General features: G+C 35.1%; 2 protein-coding genes across 3 annotated transcripts in view; one reads left to right on the forward strand and one right to left on the reverse strand.

The window, feature by feature from the left end:
• LOC133171844 (uncharacterized) lies at window positions 1-17,508 on the reverse strand. Of its 2 annotated transcripts, none has more exons than XM_061306639.1 (8): window positions 17,384-17,508; window positions 16,403-16,531; window positions 10,398-10,490; window positions 6,061-6,181; window positions 4,747-5,060; window positions 4,441-4,490; window positions 3,236-3,337; window positions 1-3,111 (listed from the first exon to the last, which is right to left on the reverse strand). In XM_061306639.1, the coding sequence occupies exons 2-8, from the start codon at window positions 16,526-16,528 to the stop codon at window positions 2,910-2,912; spliced, it is 1,008 nt and encodes a 335-aa protein (XP_061162623.1). In that variant the 5' UTR covers window positions 16,529-16,531; window positions 17,384-17,508; the 3' UTR covers window positions 1-2,909. The 2 variants fall into 2 exon arrangements, with proteins under 2 accessions (XP_061162623.1, XP_061162625.1); XM_061306641.1 differs by having other exon boundaries at window positions 17,345-17,434.
• The window catches only part of LOC133171843 (E3 ubiquitin-protein ligase RNF10-like), an 11,641-nt gene continuing 5,637 nt past the window's right edge, over window positions 17,488-23,491 (forward strand). Inside the window, exons 1-11 of the mRNA XM_061306638.1 lie at window positions 17,488-17,891; window positions 18,147-18,328; window positions 19,265-19,476; window positions 20,054-20,144; window positions 20,416-20,473; window positions 20,586-20,712; window positions 21,444-21,583; window positions 22,197-22,312; window positions 22,533-22,577; window positions 22,854-22,955; window positions 23,159-23,441. Of these exons, the coding sequence (XP_061162622.1) occupies window positions 17,783-17,891; window positions 18,147-18,328; window positions 19,265-19,476; window positions 20,054-20,144; window positions 20,416-20,473; window positions 20,586-20,712; window positions 21,444-21,583; window positions 22,197-22,312; window positions 22,533-22,577; window positions 22,854-22,955; window positions 23,159-23,441 (1,465 nt within the window). The 5' untranslated portion in view covers window positions 17,488-17,782. The remainder of the gene's footprint in view (window positions 17,892-18,146; window positions 18,329-19,264; window positions 19,477-20,053; window positions 20,145-20,415; window positions 20,474-20,585; window positions 20,713-21,443; window positions 21,584-22,196; window positions 22,313-22,532; window positions 22,578-22,853; window positions 22,956-23,158; window positions 23,442-23,491) is intronic.

Here is a 23,491-nt window from a genome sequence, read left to right on the forward strand (position 1 = left end):
AATAAATATAAAAAATATAGTCCCTGCTAGAATTCAAACTCAGTTTACCATTTCTTTTCAAAGTTTTACAATTATGAGGACGAAAGAAAAATATGATCTTTTAAATCCTTTACATCTAACTATATAAGACTTATAAGCAAATATACATTGAATATTTCATTTAGCAAGAAACCAGACGAGAATCCCTCCTTAATAGGAGAACCACGAAAAAGTCGTATGGAAAAAATCCTGAAAATTTGTGGATGTTAGAATGACAGATGGACAGACATATAGGGCAGCAGTGATTTATTGCAGAGGCCTCATGAAGTGCTAATGTGCTTTAAAGTGAAATATATTGGGCATAATGTAACAGTATATTTATACTTATGTCTAAGTTTGTTTTCTTTGTCTAAAACACATACACTGACAGTTAAGGAACTGTTTTCTACAATCAACTTAAACAGTACAATCTGACATAAAGTTTACTAGCCGTGGGTCACAAGAAAATGACCATCAAATCTATTTCAAACAATCCTGAAGGCAAAATTAACTAGCCAGACAATTGTTAGTAGTACATTGTACTTTAACAAAAAATAAAACAAACTTTAAATTCATCGCAGACATTACCATACCACAGAAAACACCAGATATGGTTATATATTTATGGCACATAAACCTTAGTTCACACAGCTCTAAAAAACGATAGACACAGCTTACACTAACAACAAATTATACATACACATGAACCTTAGTTCACACAGCTCTAAAAAACGATAGACACAGCTTACACTAACAACAAATTATACATATACATAAACCTTAGTTCAAACAGCTCTAAAAACAAGAGGCCCATGGGCCACAACGCTCACCTGAGTAACTTTGGCCTTGCTGTTTTTCACCCGATTTCCCCCTTGTAATACCTATTGTGGCCCCGCCCTACCCCTGGGGGTCATGGTTTTTACAATTTAGAATCTACACTACCCCAGGATGCTTCCACATAAGTTTCAGCTTTTCTGGCCCAGTGGTTCTTGAGAAGAAGATTTTTAAAGATATTTTCTACATATTTCAATGTAAAACTTGGATTCCCTATTGTGGCCCCGCCCTACCCCTGGGGGTCATGGTTTAAACAATTTACAATCTACACTACCCCAGGATGCTTCCACATAAGTTTCAGCTTTTCTGGCCCAGTGGTTCTTGAGAAGAAGATTTTTAAAGATTTTTTCTACATATTTCAATGTAAAACTTGGATTCCCTATTGTGGCCCCGCCCTACCCCTGGGGGTCATGGTTTTTACAATTTACAATCTACACTACCCCAGGATGCTTCCACATAAGTTTCAGCTTTTCTGGCCCAGTGGTTCTTGAGAAGAAAATTTTTAAAGATTTTTTCTACATATTTCAATGTAAAACTTGGATTCCCTGTTGTGGCCCCGCCCTACCCCCGGGGGTCATGATTTTAACAATTTAGAATCTACACTACCCCAGGATGCTTCCACATAAGTTTCAGCTTTTCTGGCCCAGTGGTTCTTGAGAAGAAGATTTTTAAAGATTTTTTCCTACATTTTTCAATGTAAAACTTGGATTCCCTATTGTGGCCCCGCCCTACCCCCGGGGGTCATGATTTTTACAATTTAGAATCTACACTACCCCAGGATGCTTCCACATAAGTTCCAGCTTTTCTGGCCCAGTGGTTCTTGAGAAGAAGATTTTTAAAGATTTTTTCTACATATTTCAATGTAAAACTTGGATTCCCTATTGTGGCCCCGCCCTACCCCCGGGGGTCATGATTTTAAAAATTTAGAATCTACACTACCCCAGGATGCTTCCACATAAGTTTCAGCTTTTCTGGCCCAGTGGTTCTTGAGAAGAAAATTTTTAAAGATTTTTTCTACATATTTCAATGTAAAACTTGGATTCCCTATTGTGGCCCCGCCCTACCCCCGGGGGTCATGATTTGAACAATTTAGAATCTACACTACCCCAGGATGCTTCCACATAAGTTTCAGCTTTTCTGGCCCAGTGGTTCTTGAGAAGAAGATTTTTAAAGATTTTTTTCTACATTTTTCAATGTAAAACTTGGATTCCCTATTGTGGCCCCGCCCTACCCCCGGGGGTCATGATTTTAACAATTTAGAATCTACACTACCCCAGGATGCTTCCACATAAGTTTCAGCTTTTCTGGCCCAGTGGTTCTTGAGAAGAAAATTTTTAAAGATTTTTTCTACATATTTCAATGTAAAACTTGGATTCCCTATTGTGGCCCCGCCCTACCCCCGGGGGTCATGATTTGAACAATTTAGAATCTACACTACCCCAGGATGCTTTCACATAAGTTTCAGCTTTTCTGGCCCAGTGGTTCTTGAGAAGAAGATTTTTTAATGACCCAACCCTATTTTTGTCTTTTCTTGATTATCTCCCCTTGGAAGGGGGCTTGGCCCTTTATTTTAACAATTTAAACTCCCCTTCACCCAAGGATGCTTTGTACCAAGTTTGGTTAAAATTGGCCCAGTGGTTCTTGAGAAGAAGTTGAAAATGTGAAAAGTTTACAGACGGACGGACGGATGGACAGACAGACGGACGGACGACGGACAACGGGTGATCAGAAAAGCTCACTTGAGCTTTCAGCTCAGGTGAGCTAAAAACGATAGACACAGCTTACACTAACAACAAATTATACATACACATGAAATATGTATACCAATGTTTCAACATGTCTTTGAAAAATCATTTCAGGGCTATCAATAAAATCCTCCATTCAAAGCAAAAAATAATTATATAACATGAGTGCATAACATACATGTATAATACTGGTATTGTGACAAAAAATGATGGAAGGTGTTATCGTTGGATTTTCTTCATCAATGAATCATTTTCAGTAGACATATACCACTGAACTGATGACCCAGTCCTTTACTGAGGATGACCCAGTCTTTACTGAGGGGAGAATCCATTGGGACTACTGGGGTCACTGACTGGACTCTCAGGCACAGACCCGGGGGACAAGACATTACGGAACTTGTTATGTAGACTGTTGAGCCAGTATCTGTAGATGGACTCTGCTGGGGTAGCCGGGGTCTGGGGAGGACTCTCTTTGATAGGAGGGCGTGGCTTTATTGGGGTACCTCCAGGGGATCTGTAAAATAAACCTTACATCTAAGGATTCAGTCACTGAAGGGCAGTTTGTTTATATCATGACATACAGTGTAGATAGATAGTTGAGAAGGTGAGATTCGTTAGGTCAATTTCAGTATTCTTACCTTTCATTGGTTGTTGTTTTAAGTCTTTTCTGTGGATTATACGACAGTAATTCTTGATGAAGGCTGCTTAAAGAACCAATGGAAGCTAAAGAGGTTGTGGAACTACAAAAAAAAAATCATTCTGAGATAATTTTTAATCAATATTTTTCAATAATCATAAAGAACAAGGTACGGTTTCAATACAAATTTTGCCCTGTGTTTTTCTTGAAAATGAAAGTGATATAAAAATTAAAACTCATGCTTTCTGATCCATTGAAATCCCATGCAGAAAGATCTTGTTAATCATTTTTCTCACATGACCTTCTAATTGTGACGTCATAAACATGTACATTTTCCCGTATTTTCTTAAAAAGTTGCAAAAGACACCAATTTTCAATGGAATTTTCTTTCAGATAATATTGTCCAAAGGCATCGCCCACAAAGATTTTGAGATATGTGATTTTCCAAAGAATTTTATGCAACATATATCTGAAAATTATAGTGGGTGATGGCTGTTGACACTACATGTATTTTCTTAAGGAAAATAACCCTTGAAATGGGTCATTTTGAGGCTTTTTCTGTTTAAAACAGAAAATGCATCAAATTAATGACGTCATATTTCCAGAATGGTACTCCTTCGTGCCATATTCTTTCCTGATTTATGAAAGTCATATACTCAACTAATATTTAAGCCAGTTTCAAAACTTTTTGAAGACATTAAATTTTTAGGGCATAATAAAGTCAAAACCGTACCTTCTTCTTTATTCATCAGTGCCATGACAAATGAATAACAATTTGTATCAAATATTAAGATATTGTTAAAAAGAGTTCCACCTTGTCAGATTATAGAATGAATACCATTTGAACTCTGAATGAAGGAAAATTTAAAAACAAACAAATAAGTTAGAAATATTTTTTATACAAATGGCATAAGAAATAAAATCATCTGTAACTTCATTTAAAATCTTTGTGACAAACATGCGACATGTTTTAAGGTAGACCCACTTGAGGTTCATTAAGCTTAAGTTCTTATATTTTGTCTCAATATAATTCAATAACACACATTCAAGTAAATTAACTGGTAGTACAGCTAAGATTTCCAAACCATAAAAAATTGCATGCAAAATTCCTATAAATTAATGTGATATTTTTCTGGAAGATGGCTATATATTGCTATACAATTTGTTTTGGCAATACCACTCCCTATTTAGATTGCAAACACTCACCCCATTTCATTGGGAGGCTCTTTCTTTTTCAAACTCAGTGGAGTATTAACCTAAAAATGATGAGTTGTACATGATATACATGTATTTAAAGAAACCCAAACTGATAGCTGATAAAAAGTTTCAGCAGTTAAAAAAAAAAGAAGAAACTTTACAGTTTACCTACAGATTTAACTCTTTCAGTGATATAAGATTTGATTGATTATTTCCCTGAATAGTTACCTATTTCACTGATATGATGACATAATATACAATTTACCTGAAGTTACCTATGTCAGTGATATGGTGATGTACAGTAATTCAGTTTACCTGAAGATCTATCTCTTTCAGAGGGGTACCATCATGACTGTCCCTCTTTTGAGCAGATTGACTTTTCTGTGGTGCTGGGGTGACTGGTGGGGGCGGGGGTGGTGGGGGAGGAGGCGGTGGGGGTGCTGAGACAGTTACAGCAGGACAGGCTGTCTCATCTCTTTTCCCCTGACATGTCTTTTTCTTGTCAGATTTGGAGCTTGATCCTCTCTTGGTTTGCCTCCCCTTTGCTTTGGATGATGCTGTGCTTGATGATGACTCAGACAGCTCCTGTTTTTCTGCTAAACGTTTTGATTGTCTTCTTCCTTTTGATTCTAAAGATCCAATAAATATAATTTTTTTCAGAACAAATTCTATTATAAATAATAATTACTCATGTGTTGAAGTCCAAAGAAAACTGTTGAAAATTAGATTGCTATGCACATTTGGGTTAATAGCATGTGTTGCTTACGGTGTTCCAATTTTGTTAATTTTGCTTTAGGGTAAAACTTTACATCAAACTTAACAGACTTACCCAAAATATTGTCAAGGAACTCATTGCATAGGAACTCATGTGATACACAAAGACTATAATCAAATTCTCTAATCATTCTTACTTAAAGTCAGTATTGTTCCAAAGTCAGATTAAGTCTTATTTTTGACTTGTTTGGATTGTAGTTAAAATATCTAGTCATGCCTGAACTTAAGAAGTCACCTCCTCCAAAGTCAAAATAAGACTTAAATTGATAGAATTGCCCATATTGTAGTCAAATAACTCTGCTCATGCCTTAATCACCACCTCCAAAGTCAAGACATATCCCGTATTATTTTTGCGATAATCCAATTTTTTGCTTTCTTTGCAAGTATTTGTAGATTGCAAAAAATAGGTTCACAAAAAATTGTCACTGGTGGTTTAAATTGTATATTGTAACTTCTGTGAGAATTGCAAAAGTAGGGCAATGCATATTAGAAATAACAGTGTTTTGGAGTATTTTTCACAAAGTTGTGATATGCAGAAAATACCCGATATACAGTAGACAGACTAACCAAGATTGTAGACGGACACTCTGCTCATGCCTGAAGTCACCACCTCCAAAGTCAAAATACTGTATGTGTACTAAAAAAAACGGGCTTCATATTTTAGCGGCTTTAGCGCAGACAATGATGCGCTAAATCAGGAATACAGCGAAGAAATCATTTATAAATACAATATATGGCACGGACATGTGTAGCGCTAATTCATGATTTTGCCAACAACTCCATACCCAGTGACTGCGCTAAATTTGAATACGCCAAATTATGTACACGTACAGTAAGTCTTATAGACAGACTCACCCAGATTGTAGTCAAACACTCTGCTCATGCCTGAAGTCAGCTCCCGCATTTTACGTTGACATTCCTTGTCTGTCATAAATTCGACATTTTCTTCTCCCTTTATCAATGTCATCATTTTCACCTATAGAACAAGATGATGCTTATTAAAGAAGCTATTCCTTTACATTACAGTCAGTGTCAGCATCCATACATTTATTGGTATTTATATTAAAACATAATGAACAAAGTAGCAATATACTAATAAACTGCCTAGTCTACAGATTTACATTGTCACAGTAACAAAGAATACTTTGTTAGATCACCTGATCTTTACAAAATTTCTTAAAACTAAAGCTTGCCTTACAGGCCAGAATATAAGATACAGCCTCTTCTTCCTGCATCAAACAGAACATTTATGCATGTACCAAGTGTGTGTTTAATTTGTACAGTTGCAGAATCAGAAAAAGCATTTTAGAATGCACCTTGTCTGCAAGTTTGTCACCTTATAAGCAGTAAGGCATGAAGAGAAACTTCTTGTAAATGCAAGATTGGTTGAATACTTCTCATGCATCAGGTGCATGTTCAAATTGTTTTGATCTCACATTGGTTTAAAGAGGAAAAGATGTAAACACAGAACAGGAATGTAGGTTAAATGTAAACTCAGAACTTTACACGAGTCACTGGAGCATAAACAGGTTGGGTACAGGGCAGATAGACAAACCCAATGGATACTACAGGGCAGATAGACAAACACAATGGATACTATAGGGTAGGCAGACAAACACAGTGAATACTACAGGGGAGATAGACAAACACAATGGATACTATAGGGAAGATAGACAAAAACAGTCGATACTATAGGGTAGATAAACAAACACAGTGGATACTATAGGGCAGGTAGACAAACACGGTGAATACTACAGGGCAGATAAACAAACATAATATATACTATAGGGCAGATAGACAAACACAGTGGATACTATAGGGTAGGCAGACAAACACAGTGAATACTACAGGGGAGATAGACAAACACAATGGATACTATAGGGTAGGTAGACAAACACAGTCGATACTATAGGGTAGGTAGACAAACACAGTCGATACTATAGGGTAGGTAGACAAACACAGTGGATATTATAGGGCAGATAGACAAACACAGTGAATACTACAGGGTAGGCAGACAAACACAGTGAATACTACAGGATAGGTAGACAAACACAGTCGATACTATAGGGTAGATAAACAAACACAGTCGATACTATAGGGTAGGTAGACAAACACAGTGGATACTATAGGGTAGGTAGACAAACACAGTCGATACTATAGGGTAGGTAGACAAACACAGTGGTTACTATAGAGCAGATAGATAAACACAGTGGATACTATAGGGTAGGCAGACAAACACAGTGAATACTACAGGGGAGATAGACAAACACGGTGGATACTATAGAGTAGGTAGACAAACACAGTGGATACTATAGGGCAGAAAGACAAATACAGTGGATACTATAGGGCAGATAGACAAACACAGTGTTTACTATATAGCAGATCGATGAACACAGTGGATACTATAGAGCAAATACACAAACACAATGGATACTATAGGGCAGATAGATAAACACGGTGAATACTACAGGGCAGATAAACAACATAATATATACTATAGGGCAGATAGACAAACACAGTGGATACTATAGGGCAGATAGACAAACATAGTGGATACTATAGGGTAGATAGACAAACATAGTGGATACGCAGCACAGTTAAGGCTGCAATAAGGAGGCGGGGCCTAATTTATACGGGAAATGCTTACTATGACATCACACAAAAATTTAAGTTCTTCAAATTACCACAAAATGAAATGATTTGCTATTTTAAACTGTTGGATAGCTTTAAACTACATCAATACTCACTAGTGCATGCCTTTTTGTCGTTGGTTAAATCCCACACAGCAATACATAAATTCACTGATCGTAATGCACTTGTCAATGTGACATCATATCGTAAAATTTGACGCAGTTTGTATGCAGTGAGAGGCGGATCAAGTATATTTTATACAATGAAGAATGTATTTTGTAATTACATAAAATATTATTTGCAGATATATAAGAGGCCATTAATTTGGATGCAATGTCTATTTTATGATTTTATTCATATAGTTCCCGTACATTCCCTAGACAAGCGATACTGCCATATATTTGTATGCAGATTCATTGAAGGGTAATAGAAGGGTCGTAATAAATCGATATATTGCAAGGGCATACCCTCAATGAATTATGACAAGCTTTTACACATAAACTCAAGAAGTATGAAGATATTTGAAAAGTGCTGCAAACCTGTTGAAATCTTACAAATGAATTAATTACATCTATATTTAATGTACTTGACCAGCAAAATATTCAACATACGGTCTAACAACAATGTAATTTTAGCAATTAGATAGTAGAATCGATAAAGGTTCGCAGCATTTTTCACAAACTACAAAGAGTGTTGAAAATAATTATATATTAAACTTCGATTTTTAAGTTGGTTATGCCCTTGCAGTATTGAAATTTATAGATGACCTCAATACTTCAGGTATATTTGCTAAAATCACGCGACTTCTACATCACATGACAAGTCTAAATAAGAAATCTAATCGTCCTAAACATGTACATTTCAACCACATTGCATTTGTCTGATAATAATAAAGTCCTAAAAAGAATTGCCCAACCTTGCAAAGTATGTATTTTCTAAGTAAAAAATTCGCCGATATTTCCATTTGGCACCTTAACTGTACTGTGTACTATAGGGCAGATACACAAAACACAGTGGATACTATAGGGCAGATAGACAAACACAGTGAATACTATAGGGCAGATAGACAAACACGGTGGATACTATAGGGTAGGTAGACAAACACAGTGAGTACTACAGGGTAGGTTAACAAAACAGTGGATACTACAGGATAGGTAGACAAACACAGTGAATACTACAGGATAGGTAGACAAACACAGTGGATACTATAGGGTAGATAAACAAACACAGTGGATACTATAGGGTAGGTAGACAAACACAGTGGATACTATAGGGTAGGTAGACAAACACAGTGAATACTATAGGGCAGATAGACAAACACAGTGGATACTATAGGGTAGGTAGACAAACACAGTGGATACTATAGGGTAGGTAGACAAACACAGTGAATACTATAGGGCAGGTAGACAAACACAGTGGATACTATAGGGTAGGTAGACAAACACAGTGAGTACTACAGGGTAGGTTAACAAAACAGTGGATACTATAGGGTAGGTAGACAAACACAGTGAATACTACAGGATAGGTAGACAAACACAGTCGATACTATAGGGTAGATAAACAAACACAGTGGATACTATAGGGTAGGTAGACAAACACAGTGGATACTACAGGATAGGCAGACAAACACAGTGAATACTACAGGATAGGTAGACAAACACAGTCGATACTATAGGGTAGATAAACAAACACAGTGGATACTATAGGGTAGGTAGACAAACACAGTGGATACTATAGGGTAGGTAGACAAACACAGTGGATACTATAGGGTAGGTAGACAAACACAGTGGATACTATAGGGTAGGTAGACAAACACAGTGGATATTATAGGGCAGATAGACAAACAAAGTGAATACTACAGGGTAGGTAGACAAACACAGTGGATACTATAGGGCAGATAGACAAACACAGTGGATACTATAGGGCAGATAGACAAACACAGTGGATATTATAGGGCAGATAGACAAACACAGTGGATATTATAGGGCAGATAGACAAACACAGTGAATACTACAGGGTAGGTAGTCAAACACAGTGAATACTATAGGGCAGATAAACAAACACAATGGATACTATAGGGCAGATAGACAAACACGGTGAATTCTACAGGGCAGATAGACAAACACAGTGAATACTACAGGGCAGATAAACAACATAATATATACTATAGGGCAGATACAAAAACACAGTGGATACCATAGGGCAGATAGACAAACACAGTGGATACTATAGGGCAGATAGACAAACACAGTGAATACTACAGGGCAGATAAACCACATTATATATACTATAGGGCAGATACAAAAACACTGAATACTACAGGGCAGACAGACAAACAAAGTGGATACTATAGGGTAGATAGACAGACACAATGGATACAATAGGGTAGGTAGACAAACACAGTAGATACTATAGGGCAGATAGACAAACACAGTGGATTCTAGGGAGCAAGCACAATAAGGCCTAAAAACTTGAGACACTGGCTCAGGTGAGAAATAAGTATTGTCCACACCTGGATAGACATCAAACAATGTAAAGGAGATACTGCATATTATTTATACCTTTAGAAATTTCAGAGGTTTTTCTTGTTTAATTTTCTTCTTCAGAACATTCTTGTAGACACCTGGATTTTTTTCCATAAATGCTATAAGATTCTGCAAAATATATAAAGCATGTTAATTAAAATCAATAGGTTTTTGTACTTCTTTATTAAAATCTAAATAATCAGGTCAAGCACAATCTTTTGATTAAGATGTATAGATTGAATAGGCTATATAACTTTAAAATAAAAATGAAATAAAAACAAAAAAAGTGTCACATAGGGAATACCATAGACTTTTTAAGGCTTATGGTGCCAGAGGTATCCACTCAAATAATTTATTTAAAACTATTAAGGTGCAGTTTTTCACAAATATGCTAGACTACGTTTTTATATGACACATTAGACAAAAAATTGCAAGTAAGCAACTATGGTACTCATATTTATTCGGGGAAGTGAATAGCTAGTTCCTCAAATTTATTTTCTGGAAAGTGTTATGTACAGGATGAGAAAAAAGATACAACTTTCTTATAACTGAGAATTCCTTTTACCCCACCTCTGTTGATTTTTCAATGAAATCCTGGCTTACGATTCGTTGAAGTCTGTCACGTGAAGGGGGTGTATTACTTATACCTAGTCGCTTGAAAATCAATACATGGTCGATACGGAGTTATCGTTCTTTTGTAACGTTCGAACAACTCGAGTTCACGCGCTTTGCCGAGCGTCTGTTGACAATGTTACAGTTACCTAATGTAAGTAACGAAGATGGAACCTTTTTCTCCCTTTACTGAAAGTCTTCAAAACTGTCAGTACGTTATTACAGCACAAAACACTCGCAAAACAACATTACGTCACACAACGTGACGTCATAATAGGCATTGTATGAGTGATGAAACATATATATAGTGAGAAAAACAATTAAAATTACAAACCACAGACAATGCATAAATATTTTATCGGTGGGGTAAATTCGTTACATAGTTTTTTAGTGACAGGGTACGGGATGATACCTGGTTAGTAAATTCCATACCTGGCTCGGCTTCGCCTCACCAGGTATGAAATTTACTAACCAGGTATCATCCCGTACCCTGTCACTAAAAAACTATGTAACTAATACATGTAATACCTGAGTACTTTGTAAGCAAGTTTCACTGTATTTCCATTGTTTGGTTAAGGATACATGCAACATATATATACATGTACCTTACAATGTACATTTACCAACTGAAAATTTTTCAAGATATTCTTAATTTAAAATCATAGTACCATCAGACGTTCATAGACAAAAGAATCAGCATACATTACCAGAGGTTTTAAAAAGCTATCAAGCGATAAAAGTCCTTGCATTATTACAAGGAAAATTAACAGAAATATAGGGTCGATTTCATTTGTCACAGATTGGCGTATGCCAAATTGCACCAACGGCTAAGTGGCAAATGAGGTGAACTGGCTAATCAAAAATTAATTATACTCAATATTATAATCAAATAATGTAGATCTATCACTTTTCAGATTGTGTCTTAGTGGAAAAAGGTTGAATAATTCGAAATTCAATGTTAAAAAAAAAATCATGGATCTCGTGAAGAATTTTATTTTTAGAAAATAACAACAGATTTTAAATATTGGAATGTACATTTGTTTAAGAAATGCAAACGATAACAAACACAAATCAAACGTTTTATACAGCCCCAAAATGATTGCAAATGCACTAAATGGGTTACAATTCGACAAGCTTTTTTTCTAAAGCAGTGTTTTCAAAGGAGTATTTTCATGTCACAAAAGTAAAACTTTTTTTACATGCTGAAAAAATGCACTTGGCTTTTAATAAAGTGCATTATAGTAGCTGAATCAAGATACAGTAAAACCTTGTTACCTCAACCTCAGGCCAATAAAAGACTGAGATATCTGAGGATTTGAGATCTCTATGTATCCAACTCAGGTCAATAAACGACTGAGATATCTGAGGATTTGAGATCTCTATGTATCCAACTCAGGTCAATAAACGACTGAGATATCTGAGGATTTGAGATCCAGTGTTTTCAATAAGATTTTCAATAGAAGGAAATATCTTTGGAATAGCAGGAGACCAATCTCAGCAAAGGGTCTGGGGGCTGCCTCAGGCCCCCAGCGGGACCAGGGCAGAGCCCTGGTAGGGGGCCCAGGGGGGCAAAGCTGCCCGGCCAAAAACAAAAATAAGCATTTTTGACCCATTTATCTTGCCTCTCAGGCCAATAAAAAGTACTATTTTTCACATTTCTGTCTCTATCAATTATCAAATTTTACCCAATAAAGCCATTTAGAGAACAATTTTTACCCTTTCACGGATTTGTTATATGGACTTTTGACAGACTGAGTTTTTTTCCCTGAAAAACTAGGTGTCTATAAAAACATTAAGACAACTTAAGTATGAAATTCTCACACAGACAATTGTCTGTGCTAGAATTTCATATTGAAAACGCTACATAATTAGTCCCTTTCACATAAACTGGTCAGGAAGATTATCGAAATTAAGAAAATAATTTATTTAAAATTTTAAAAACTTTTTAACACTTCGTGATCGACTTACAGTACCCCCAAAAATTGAAATGTTCTGCAATCTTAGACTAAAATATCATAAACCTTTAAATTTATTTACTATTTAGTACAGATTGTCAGAAAGAAATAATTAAGAAAATGGATACAAATTACATAATACATAAAAACCTTCTTAAATGTGAAAAGTAATACTGTTCCTGTATATCAAGAGATCTAACACAAACTAAAACTGTCCAAAAGGGACAAATACCCCCCGCTGGGTTTTTCAGAGAAGGTACCAAATCACTAATGTTTTCTAGATGTGAGAGGTGTTCACAATTTGCTTAAACATTTAGAGTGAAAATTTAATTACTCATTATTTTTTTTTTTTAATGAATGAAACTAATGTGCAGCCTAATAAAACATCAATACTAATAATTACAGTGTTTTTTATTACATTGAAAAAATAGTTTGCAGCTATCTGTCATCTTTGTGAGACATGACACTCTGCAAATTGATTGTTGAAAAAAATATCATAATTAATTATACAAAGTCAAATTGATCTTAATATCTTTATATCAAACTCATTTTAAAAATAAAAGGCTGGTTTCAGTAACTATGTATTTTGACAGACATAAATTACAATATTAAGAAGCTTAGACAACAGAGATCTTTATTTCTTTCTGCCCAATTCCCAGGAGATATAGATAAGACCTGCTTGATCAGAGATGCCCTAACAGCTTCCCACACTGAACTCATTAATTAATCTTTAACTGGATGCATGTCCACTCATTACTCCAAAGGGACAAATAGATTTACACTATCTGCTGTGTATAATGTAAAAACTGTTTTTAATATTTTGTGATTTTTATTTTAGTTCTAATGAGTAGTTTCAAGCTGTAGTTCACATTTTTGTACAGATGTTCTAGATTCTATGTTTCAAACCTTAGACATGAACCCGAAATGACTAAGTCAATAAAAATGAAAAAAAAAAACACCTGTAAAATGCAGAAAAATTATCAAATAATGTTGAAAATACCAGGTGCACATCTTCATATGGTAAATATTAAATAAGTGTACAAATTTTCATACAAATCTATGCAATAGTCTCTGGGAACAGATCCGAGTTATTAGAGTGAAAATTTAATTACTCATTATATTTTTTTAATGAATGAAATTAAGGTGCAGCCTAATAAAACATCAATACTAATAATTACAGTGTTTTTATTACATCAAAAAAATAGTTTGCAACTATCTGTCATCTTTGTGAGACATGACACTCTGCAAATTGATTGTTGAAAAAAAAATATCATAATTAATTATACAAAGTCAAATTGATCTTAATATCTTTATATCAAACTCATTTTAAAAATAAAAGGCTGGTTTCAGTAACTATGTATTTTGACAGACATAAATTACAATTAAGAGGCTTAGACAATAGAGATCTTTATTTCTTTCTGCCCAATTCCTAGGAGATACAGATAAGACCTGCTTGATCAGAGATGCCCTAACAGCTTCCCACACTGAACTCATTAATTAATCTTTAACTGGATGCATGTCCACTCATTACTCCAAAGGGACAAATAGATTTACACTATCTGCTGTGTAATGTAAAAACTGTTTTTAATATTTTGTGATTTTTATTTTAGTTCTAATGAGTAGTTTCAAGCTGTAGTTCACATTTTTGTACAGATGTTCTAGATGCTATGTCTCAAACCTTAGACAAGAACCCGAAATGACTAAGTCAATAAAAATGAAAAAAAAAAACCTGTAAAATGCAGAAAAATTATCAAATAATGTTGAAAATACCAGGTGCACATCTTCATATGGTAAATAATAAGTGTACAAATTTTCAAACAAATCTACGCAATAGTCTCTGGGAACAGATCCGGACAAAACCACATAATAAAAATGAAAAAAACACCTGTAAAATGCAAAAAAAATTATCCAATCAAGATGAAAATACCAGGTCACACCTTCATATGGCGAATAATAAGTGTACAAATTTTCAGATAAATCCTTGCAACAGTTTCCAAGAAATGGTCTGGACAAAATCTCGTCTACAGACAGACGGACATGCTGATTCCAATATACCCCCCCTAAACTTCGTTTGCGGAGGGTATAATAAATGAGAATACAAATTTTACATTTTCAGTTTTAGGAAATTCTGTAAGAATTCCTACGTCTCAGCCACGATTTAAAAATAAACACTTTTATTCGTTAGGTCTTAAAATTTTACATTTTCAGTTTGATGAAATTCTGTAAGAATTCCTACGTCCTATGTCTCAGTCACAATTAAAAATAAAGACTTTTATTCGTAAGGTCTTAAAATTATATTGGCCTAGATATAAATATTTGCTGTTGTTGTTAATCTTTACCTAGCTTGTGGAGTGATAGTGAATGTTTAAAAAAAACAAACATTTATTTTCCTGTTCGACATTTTAGGCCGTAGATACCTGATGCTTGTGTCAATGAAGCCCCAAATTCTCAATAATCTTGATCATATCCTGTAAAGCTAAAGTTAAATTGCGATCGTTGAGTTGTGAATTTTATATGAAGTTGGAATTATTCATTAAAAATTTATTCTTTAAATTTTACTCTCGCAAGTTGTAGCTGTAGCCTTGCTCAGTAGTAGAAGTACGTATTCGATCAAATCAAACTTCCTTGAAAAAAGAGCGCACTCAAGGGAAGTTACTCTAGATCATGTAAAACCTACGGATTTCGCGTACCAGCCCCAGCAAAATCCCAGTGACGGAAATTTCATAGCTGGCAAAATTTCTCATACAGACGGTTAATTTTGCCGGTTGCATAAAAGACTGAGATATCTGAGAATTTGAGATCTCTTTATATAAAACTCAGGCCATTAAAAGACTCAGATATCTGAGGATTTGAGATCTCTACGTATCAAACTCAGGCCAATGAAAGACTGAGATATCTGAGGATTTGAGATCTCTGTGTATCCAACTCAGACCAATGAAAGACTGAGATTTCTGAGGATTTGAGATCTCTGTGTATCCAACTCAGGCCAATGAAAGACTGAGATATCTGAAGATTTGAGATCTCCATGTATCCAACTCAGACCAATGAAAGACTGAGATATCTGAGGATTTGAGATCTCTGTGTATCCAACTCAGACCAATGAAAGACTGAGATATCTGAGGATTTGAGATCTCTATGTATCCAACTCAGGCCAATAAAAGACTGAGATATCTGAGGATTTGAGATCTCTATGTATCCAACTCAGGCCAATAAAAGACTGAGATATCTGAGGATGTATCAAAGGATTACAAGGAAAAGTGGTTTGGACTTTCAACTCATTTTAACCTATCCATGGTATTAGTGTTCAAATATGAAATTTAACTGTAGTTTCAATAGTTTAATCAAACTATTAGCTTAATCAAGAGTTTGTGCTGGACCTGATAATTAGGCCTACAGGACAGGACTTTCAGTAAATGTTCAGAGGATATGAGTGTTTGTGTACAAATGGTTTGAAATTAACTACATGTTTGTTACCTCCAAAGCTTTCTCTGTCTCTGATACTGTTTGATTTTCATAGTCTTCCTCCGTAATTTGAGTACAGTACGCAGCTGTCATGTCACATGGTGCATCAAATTCGTCCATATCTTCAACTCCCGCCATGTCCTAACAGTAGAAAAACATTATTGAATTTGCAGGTCCTGACATTAGAGAAATGTTATTAAATTTGTTTTTTTCCCTCTCTCTCTTTTAAACAGGTCTAGTACAATCGCTACATTTAGCTACGTAGCTTGATTCTAACACCAGAGACCCTGACGGGGGGGGGGGGGCAGGCACTATGTAATTCACAAATTTTGTTCCCCTTCACTCATAGATATTCTATGCCAAAATTGGTTGAAACTGCTTCAGCGGTTTCAGAGAAGAAGCTGAAAATGTGCAAATGTTAACGGATGACAAGGGACAAGGTAGTTAGAATAATCTAACTGTGTCTCGGGACAAGCCCTCGGGACAAGGCAAAAGATGTATTTGAGCAAGGGTGTCAAGTCTTCCAAAGTTGTGAATTTCTTGGCCCCTGGTTCAGGGTCTCATTGTTTGAATAACTGTACACCACCTTGTGTGTGGTGAGGCATGGGTGAGTATGATTACTTCACACTGTGCTGAATTATTACAAATCAATTCTGTTAACCAGAACTCGGGTCTTCTTTGTTTTTTCATTGCAGAAGTAATTGTTTGGTCACAAATGAACTGTTGTACATAGCCCAAAACTTTTTAGGACTTTGATTGCAATCTGCGCTGAAGGAGACACATCTTCAAGAGTGATTTTTTCATGATTTTTTTCAGATCTGTTCAAAGCTGAAAAATCATTAAAGCATATCAATTAAAGTGCGATTTTCCCCCCTTTCCAATCCATAATTTTCCTCTCCCACTTATTTCTCTGACCTGATCACTGTTAATTGAATATCATTATATAAGATTCACCAGAATGATTACAAATCACTGTCGTCACCAGAAGAAAACTCTACTGAACAGTCTTCAATCTTCTCTTCAAATAAAGCGCCTTATTCTCTATCGGGGACGTTATTTTGATCATGTGATTATCGTGACATCCGGGCATCTTTCATGTTCATGGGCGCTCGTCGCCATATAAAGTTCTAGGTTGCAGTCGAAAGATTGCAAGCGTTGCTACCAGGAAGGGCAAAGCCACTTGTGTTTGGGGGCAACAAACCCCCAAAATTCAAAAACTTTTAGCTACTTATTTTTTGACTGATTTACTCAAATTTCTTTATCGAATAACTTTTTCATTTATTTTGGTTGGTAATCATGGAGTTGTGAAGATGTCGTCGTTTGAAGTCTGCGTTTCTTCTTTCTACGAAGGAGCGACCTTTGGGTCTGGTAACTCATTTAATTTGGGGGTTTATGTTGGAGGAAAATTGCAATACAATGGACAAGAAAAACAATCGCCAATCGCCATCAACTGTTCAAAAATCCAGCAATGGTAACGATTCGAAAAGATTGCAAAATAATGGTGAGCGCAGCAGTATTTATTGCCCAAAATTTGTTCACAAGCTTCATCTTGTTCACCAAATATGTCTATTACCAAGTCATGAAACCAGTTATTTAAAAATTAAGAACAGCATATTTTACTTATTCCTTAGCTTGTAGACATTGAGAATATATATGAAATATTTTTATATAAGGGACAATACATGAACTTGAGAAACTATTGATTAAGCATGGTACTGAAAAATGTGCAATAAATAATTTCAAAGAATGATTTTAGGGGAGAATTCTGCAGTCCGCCAGTTTGGCCGTGGAGGCAGAAGAAGGGAATACAGTGGAAAAAGCATGGCAGAAAACAGTCCACGCAGGCCTACACCACAGAAAAATCGTAACATGTTTGACAAACGGCCTCGCTCTCGAAGTGGACCGTACTGTCAGGAATCTGATCCTTCCAGAGAAGACGTAAGAATGACTTATTTATAGACTTAAGGGGGATAATCCAAATTCACTATTGCACAACACATTGAAATGCATGGACATGACAACCTTTTATTATGTGTGTGTCTTTTAAATTTGTTGGATAAGGTATAATCCCTAGTGTTGCATTAGAAAATTTCATAGAAATGGAAGTGCTCAATGCTTATTTTCCTCTTGGACATTTTGATGCATACATGGATGATTTCATGGTATCGTTCGTGATCTTTGCATATTTTGTATGGTAATCATTACTTTGCCAAAATGTTAATTTGTTTAGATAGAAGAAAGAATAGAATGTAACTTTGTCAATTCTATGCAGAAATTATACATCATTGGAAGCATTTATTATTCTGTTTAGGATACTGATTAATCAGTGCAAAACCTTGTTTTGACTTGTGAGGTAAATTTATATCGGAATATACATTCAAGCTTTAGGAAAATAACAAAACTTTTTACATATTTCAGCTATTTGTCACTAGGGATGCATGATTTTATCAGTATACTGTTATATCGTGATTTTATATTGCGTGATGCAAATCATTAAAATACCAATATCTAGGTACATGGTTATAAATTCCATAAGTTATTCACTTATTAATTCACTGCAAAGTGTAAGGTCCCTGTTTTTCATGTATCCCTGAACTAATGAAATATTTAGGAGCAATTTCATTCTTGTTTTCATTACAGAAAAAAATATAGCAAGTTTACTGGTCATTTCCAACTATTGAAGGAGATTTTTTCTTTAAAACAAAATTCTAAGGCTGTCTTTTGGCTTTCCCTTTGGGAAAAGTTATTCAATCACATTAACTTGATGGAAATTCCATTAAAACCTAAGGGAAAAATGACCAGAATTTAACAAGGGAAACAGCTTCTATTCCATTTCAATTGTTAGATGTGAAAAGCATTAATTTTTTCCCACAGCTGACAGAGGAGTTTTCTGTGGAGCTGGATTTAGTTTCTGGAAGAAAAACCAATTTAAATCACCTGTTGAACTTTAATTATGGTGGACGCAGGGGTCATGAAAAAACAAAGTGTCGTTCATCCTGGCAATCAGACAGTTACCAAGGCTACGGAAGGAGGAAGGGGTCTTCTAAAAAGGTGTTATACAACAAGGAGCAGTACCTCCAAGCCAAGTAAGTCTTTATTCACCAGAAACTCAACATATGTGGTTGACCTTTAGAATCTCCAACACTTCTAAATTGAAGTGAATTAGTGGTCTTGACAGAAAATGTGAATTCAATCCCAACTTCCTTCTCTTTAACTCTTGGATATTTAGGATGTTTTATTGCATTTGTGATTAAGATTTGACTGTATTAAACTTTGTATTTAACCTTACACGTTAAAAGAAAAAAATTCACACAAAAGGGCATTTTCTCCAACAATTTATGATAAAAGCCATTTGCTATGGAATTTGGACACTAATTAGCATTTTTCTTGCAAACTGGAAATATAGATTGATTAACATGTACAGTATATAGTACATGTAAATGAAATGCCAACTATCAAAGAAAGCTAAAACGTTATGGGGGGGGGGGGGGGGTATTTTCCTACCATAATTTACCAATGTGTAATACCTTTACATACTAATGTGTTTTTAAATTACATTTCCTAATTTTTTATTGAGACACATGAAATTTAAATTACAAAATTTTGATGGCATTGAGAAAAAGTCCAGATTTGCATTCTTAAGTTGGTGAATGTTAATTTTAGTTACCAGTTTATTGTGAAGGATGACGGCGATTACACTCTCCATACAGTGGACCCTGATGTTCTTGTAGACTGGGACGCTATTGAGCTGATTGTAAGCTTTGAACTTCTTTTTAATTTTCTGTAAATACTTTGTATACCATGTAGGTATGTTAAATAAGTGTTTTCTTCTGAGCCATATACATGTAATAAGTTCCTCTGGTGGAGTATAGTTAAGAAGTATTTTATTCACGATATACATATAAGTATATACAATGAATGTGGATGGAACATTAGGCAAAAATGGCCTATATTAGTTCTCTCCATTAAAGATCAAGGTACTGGTGGAGTATAACTTGTATAAGATTGTTTCTTCTGTCTTTCAGCGAGTCTCGGGACATGAAGTATCCTCCTGTCCTATATGTCTGGAACAGCCCACTGCCGGTAATCAGCGGTATTGTTCATGCCTTAGAAATAAAGTATCTTTTGTTGTAGAGATGAAAGTATGATCATCTGCTGTTTATTGGTTTATGATGTAAATGTTCTTCTATTGCAGCTAAGATGACCAGATGTGGCCATATTTACTGCTGGCCATGCATTCTGCATTATTTAGCCCTGGGTGAACAAACATGGAGGAAATGTCCCATCTGTTATGAGTCTGTTCATGAAAAAGATCTTAAAAGGTATGTGTCATTGGTCTAATTATATATTGGAGTGGAGTCATAAATTTTTAGCTCATCTGAAACATAGACTGAAGGAGCTTTCCTGTTTCAAAAATTTCCCTTTAGTGTGTCATATTTTATGTTATAGTCTGTAAACTTTTTACATTTGCATTAGAAGTTTTGAAGTCTCAGTGTAATTCCTAGCATAGGGTTGCTAAACTATTTCTTTTCTGTGGATAAAATTTTAAAAAATCAAAAAAAAAATTATGAAGTAATTTAATTTACAGCAGTATCTTGGAATTTAGTTCATGTTTCATTAGGCCAAATAAAAAAATATGTGTGGTTCTGGTTACCCTACCTTCCCTATTTTATACCCCAGACCCTAAACTTTTTTTGGCAATTTTCATATTTTTTCCGGAATTTCCCCCGATTTCCATCAATGGCTCCAGTTTAAGTTTTAGTTTCAGCAGTGGCGGCCTCCTTGCAAAACATAGTGCAAGTGTTTAATAGTGTTAAATCCAAAGCAAGCTAGCATGTAGGTGTCCCCTACCAATATTGACTAGTATATTATCACACCACATCTAAATGCCATTTGCAAAGCAGTGATAGGTATTATTTAGAAAAAATTAAGAAAATCATTTTGTTTAAAAAAAAAAAAAATCCCTACCTACCTACCCTAATTTTTTTGGAAGTGTAACGGGAACCACACATATTTTTTTGTTTGGCCTTAAGTATTTTTTTTATTTGTTCAGCACACGGACAGAGAAATTCCCAATGTACAAAGTAGGACAAACTATAACAATGCAGCTGATGAAAAAAGAGAGGGGAACAATTTATGCCATGCCAAAAAGTTTGTGGGAAAAGAGAGAAAGCACCATGATGAGTATTACTGGTAAAAAAAAAAAGTCTTCATACACGATTCAGGAAATTATCTCAATATCCAGAATAAGATTTATCAAAAAATTATCACAACACCCAGAATAAGATTAATCACATTATCACAAATTGTGATTCACAACACCCAGAATAAGAAATAACATTAATCAAATTATCACAACATCCAGAATAAGATTTTTCAAATAGTCACAGTACCCTGAATTACATGTACATTTATCAAAATAATCATAATATACAAAAAAGGATTAACCTAATTATTGCAATAACCAGAATGAGATCAGTCATCAAAAATTAATAACATTTGAAGAAAACTCAGGCTCCAAGACCATAAACTGAGAATAAACTTAAGTCTAAATGTAGATTTTGAATATTTTCATTATTATTTAACAAATATGCTTAAAAACTTGCAAGTTTGTTAAATATTTTAATACAAACATAACTTGAAAATTTTGTTTCATTTTGAAATTTATTTCAAAAGTTACACTGATTTGAAATTTTGACTTAAGTCTGTTCTCAGTCTATGGTCTTGGGGCCTGGATTAGCTTAAATTCTTCCACTTTATCATTTGTAGAGATATAGTACATTGAGTTTTTTGGTTGGATTTTCAGATGATGCCAGGAAGTCAGCTGGCATGAAAATCCTGACGGCAGACAAGGATTACATAAAGAGTCAGATCATTGATACGGAAAGACGTGAATTGAAGCAGAAAAATCAGGAGGCAGAGGTACATGTAATCATGATCTGAAGTGGCTCTAAAAATAAATATTTTTGTTTGTAAATCTGTAGTTGATGGAATTACGCTGTATGCGCAGTGAACTTCATTGTGTATTTATAGGCTGAAAAAGAAAAAATCAGTTTCTAAGATTTTAATTGTTAGGAATAAAACTTGCATTGTCAGTCATTTCTATTGTGATTCATTGATAACTAGTATGTTTGTTTTCCAGACCTCAGAAATTGCCTTCATAGACTCTGCTCTACATCACTTAAAGGTAAGGCTAACTGCAGAATAGATGGTTACAGTTAAGAGGTCTTATCTAGGTCTGAAATACTGTAGAATGTTATGCCCAATAATTACTTAAGTTCTCCTCTGGGTGTGAATTACTGTAGAATGTTATGCCCAATAATTACTTAAGTTCTTATCTTGGTGTGAATTACTGTAGAATGTTATGCCCAATAATTAGTCAAGTTCTTATCTGGGTGTGAATTACTGTAGAATGTTATGCCTTATCATTACTCAAGTTCTGTATCCTTGCATTTTTTTTCAGGCAAGGGAAGAGAACTTGATGAGAAGACATTCATCTTCATCATTTGTGAGTGAACCAGCATCTGAGAGTTCTCTGAGTGATCAAATCCATGTCCCCACACAGGTAAAAAGGATAAAGAAAACAGTCCTTCTCATACTCTTCTCCGGAATTAGCATTTTTTCTTTACTGTGTTTGAAGTAAAATATAAAGCATCAACTGCAGTACAATAAAATAACTCAGATTTGTGTAACAGGTCCTAGCACAAGCAAGAAGAATTTCCTTTGTTATAGTGAGGAGATAATGAAATGTTTTCATGTTGTTCACAGAATGCCACCGAGTATATCTGTGCTTTCTCCAATGAAGAAGTACCAAGTGATGAACTATCACAAACTGACACACCTACATGTACCATGATAGACCCTGATGTACCAACTAATGAACTATCACAAACTGACACTCCTTCAAAGGAGGACTCTGATGTGCCAGAGATCGGGTCATTAATGCCAGAAGATGTCCTGCCCCTGGAGGAGGCAGCGGAGAATTTGGAAATCCCCCATATAGAAGGAGACTCGCCCAAAAATATCAACAATGCATTTTACTTCTACCAAGGTTAGCATACAAACTTTTTGAAGCTGAAAGTATTAGTTCTATTGTGAACA

Source organism: Saccostrea echinata, unplaced genomic scaffold (assembly GCF_033153115.1).
Source record: "Saccostrea echinata isolate AGI-Se365-2 ecotype Australia unplaced genomic scaffold, CSIRO_AGI_Sech_v1 ptg000054l, whole genome shotgun sequence".
NCBI lineage: Eukaryota > Metazoa > Mollusca > Bivalvia > Ostreida > Ostreidae > Saccostrea > Saccostrea echinata.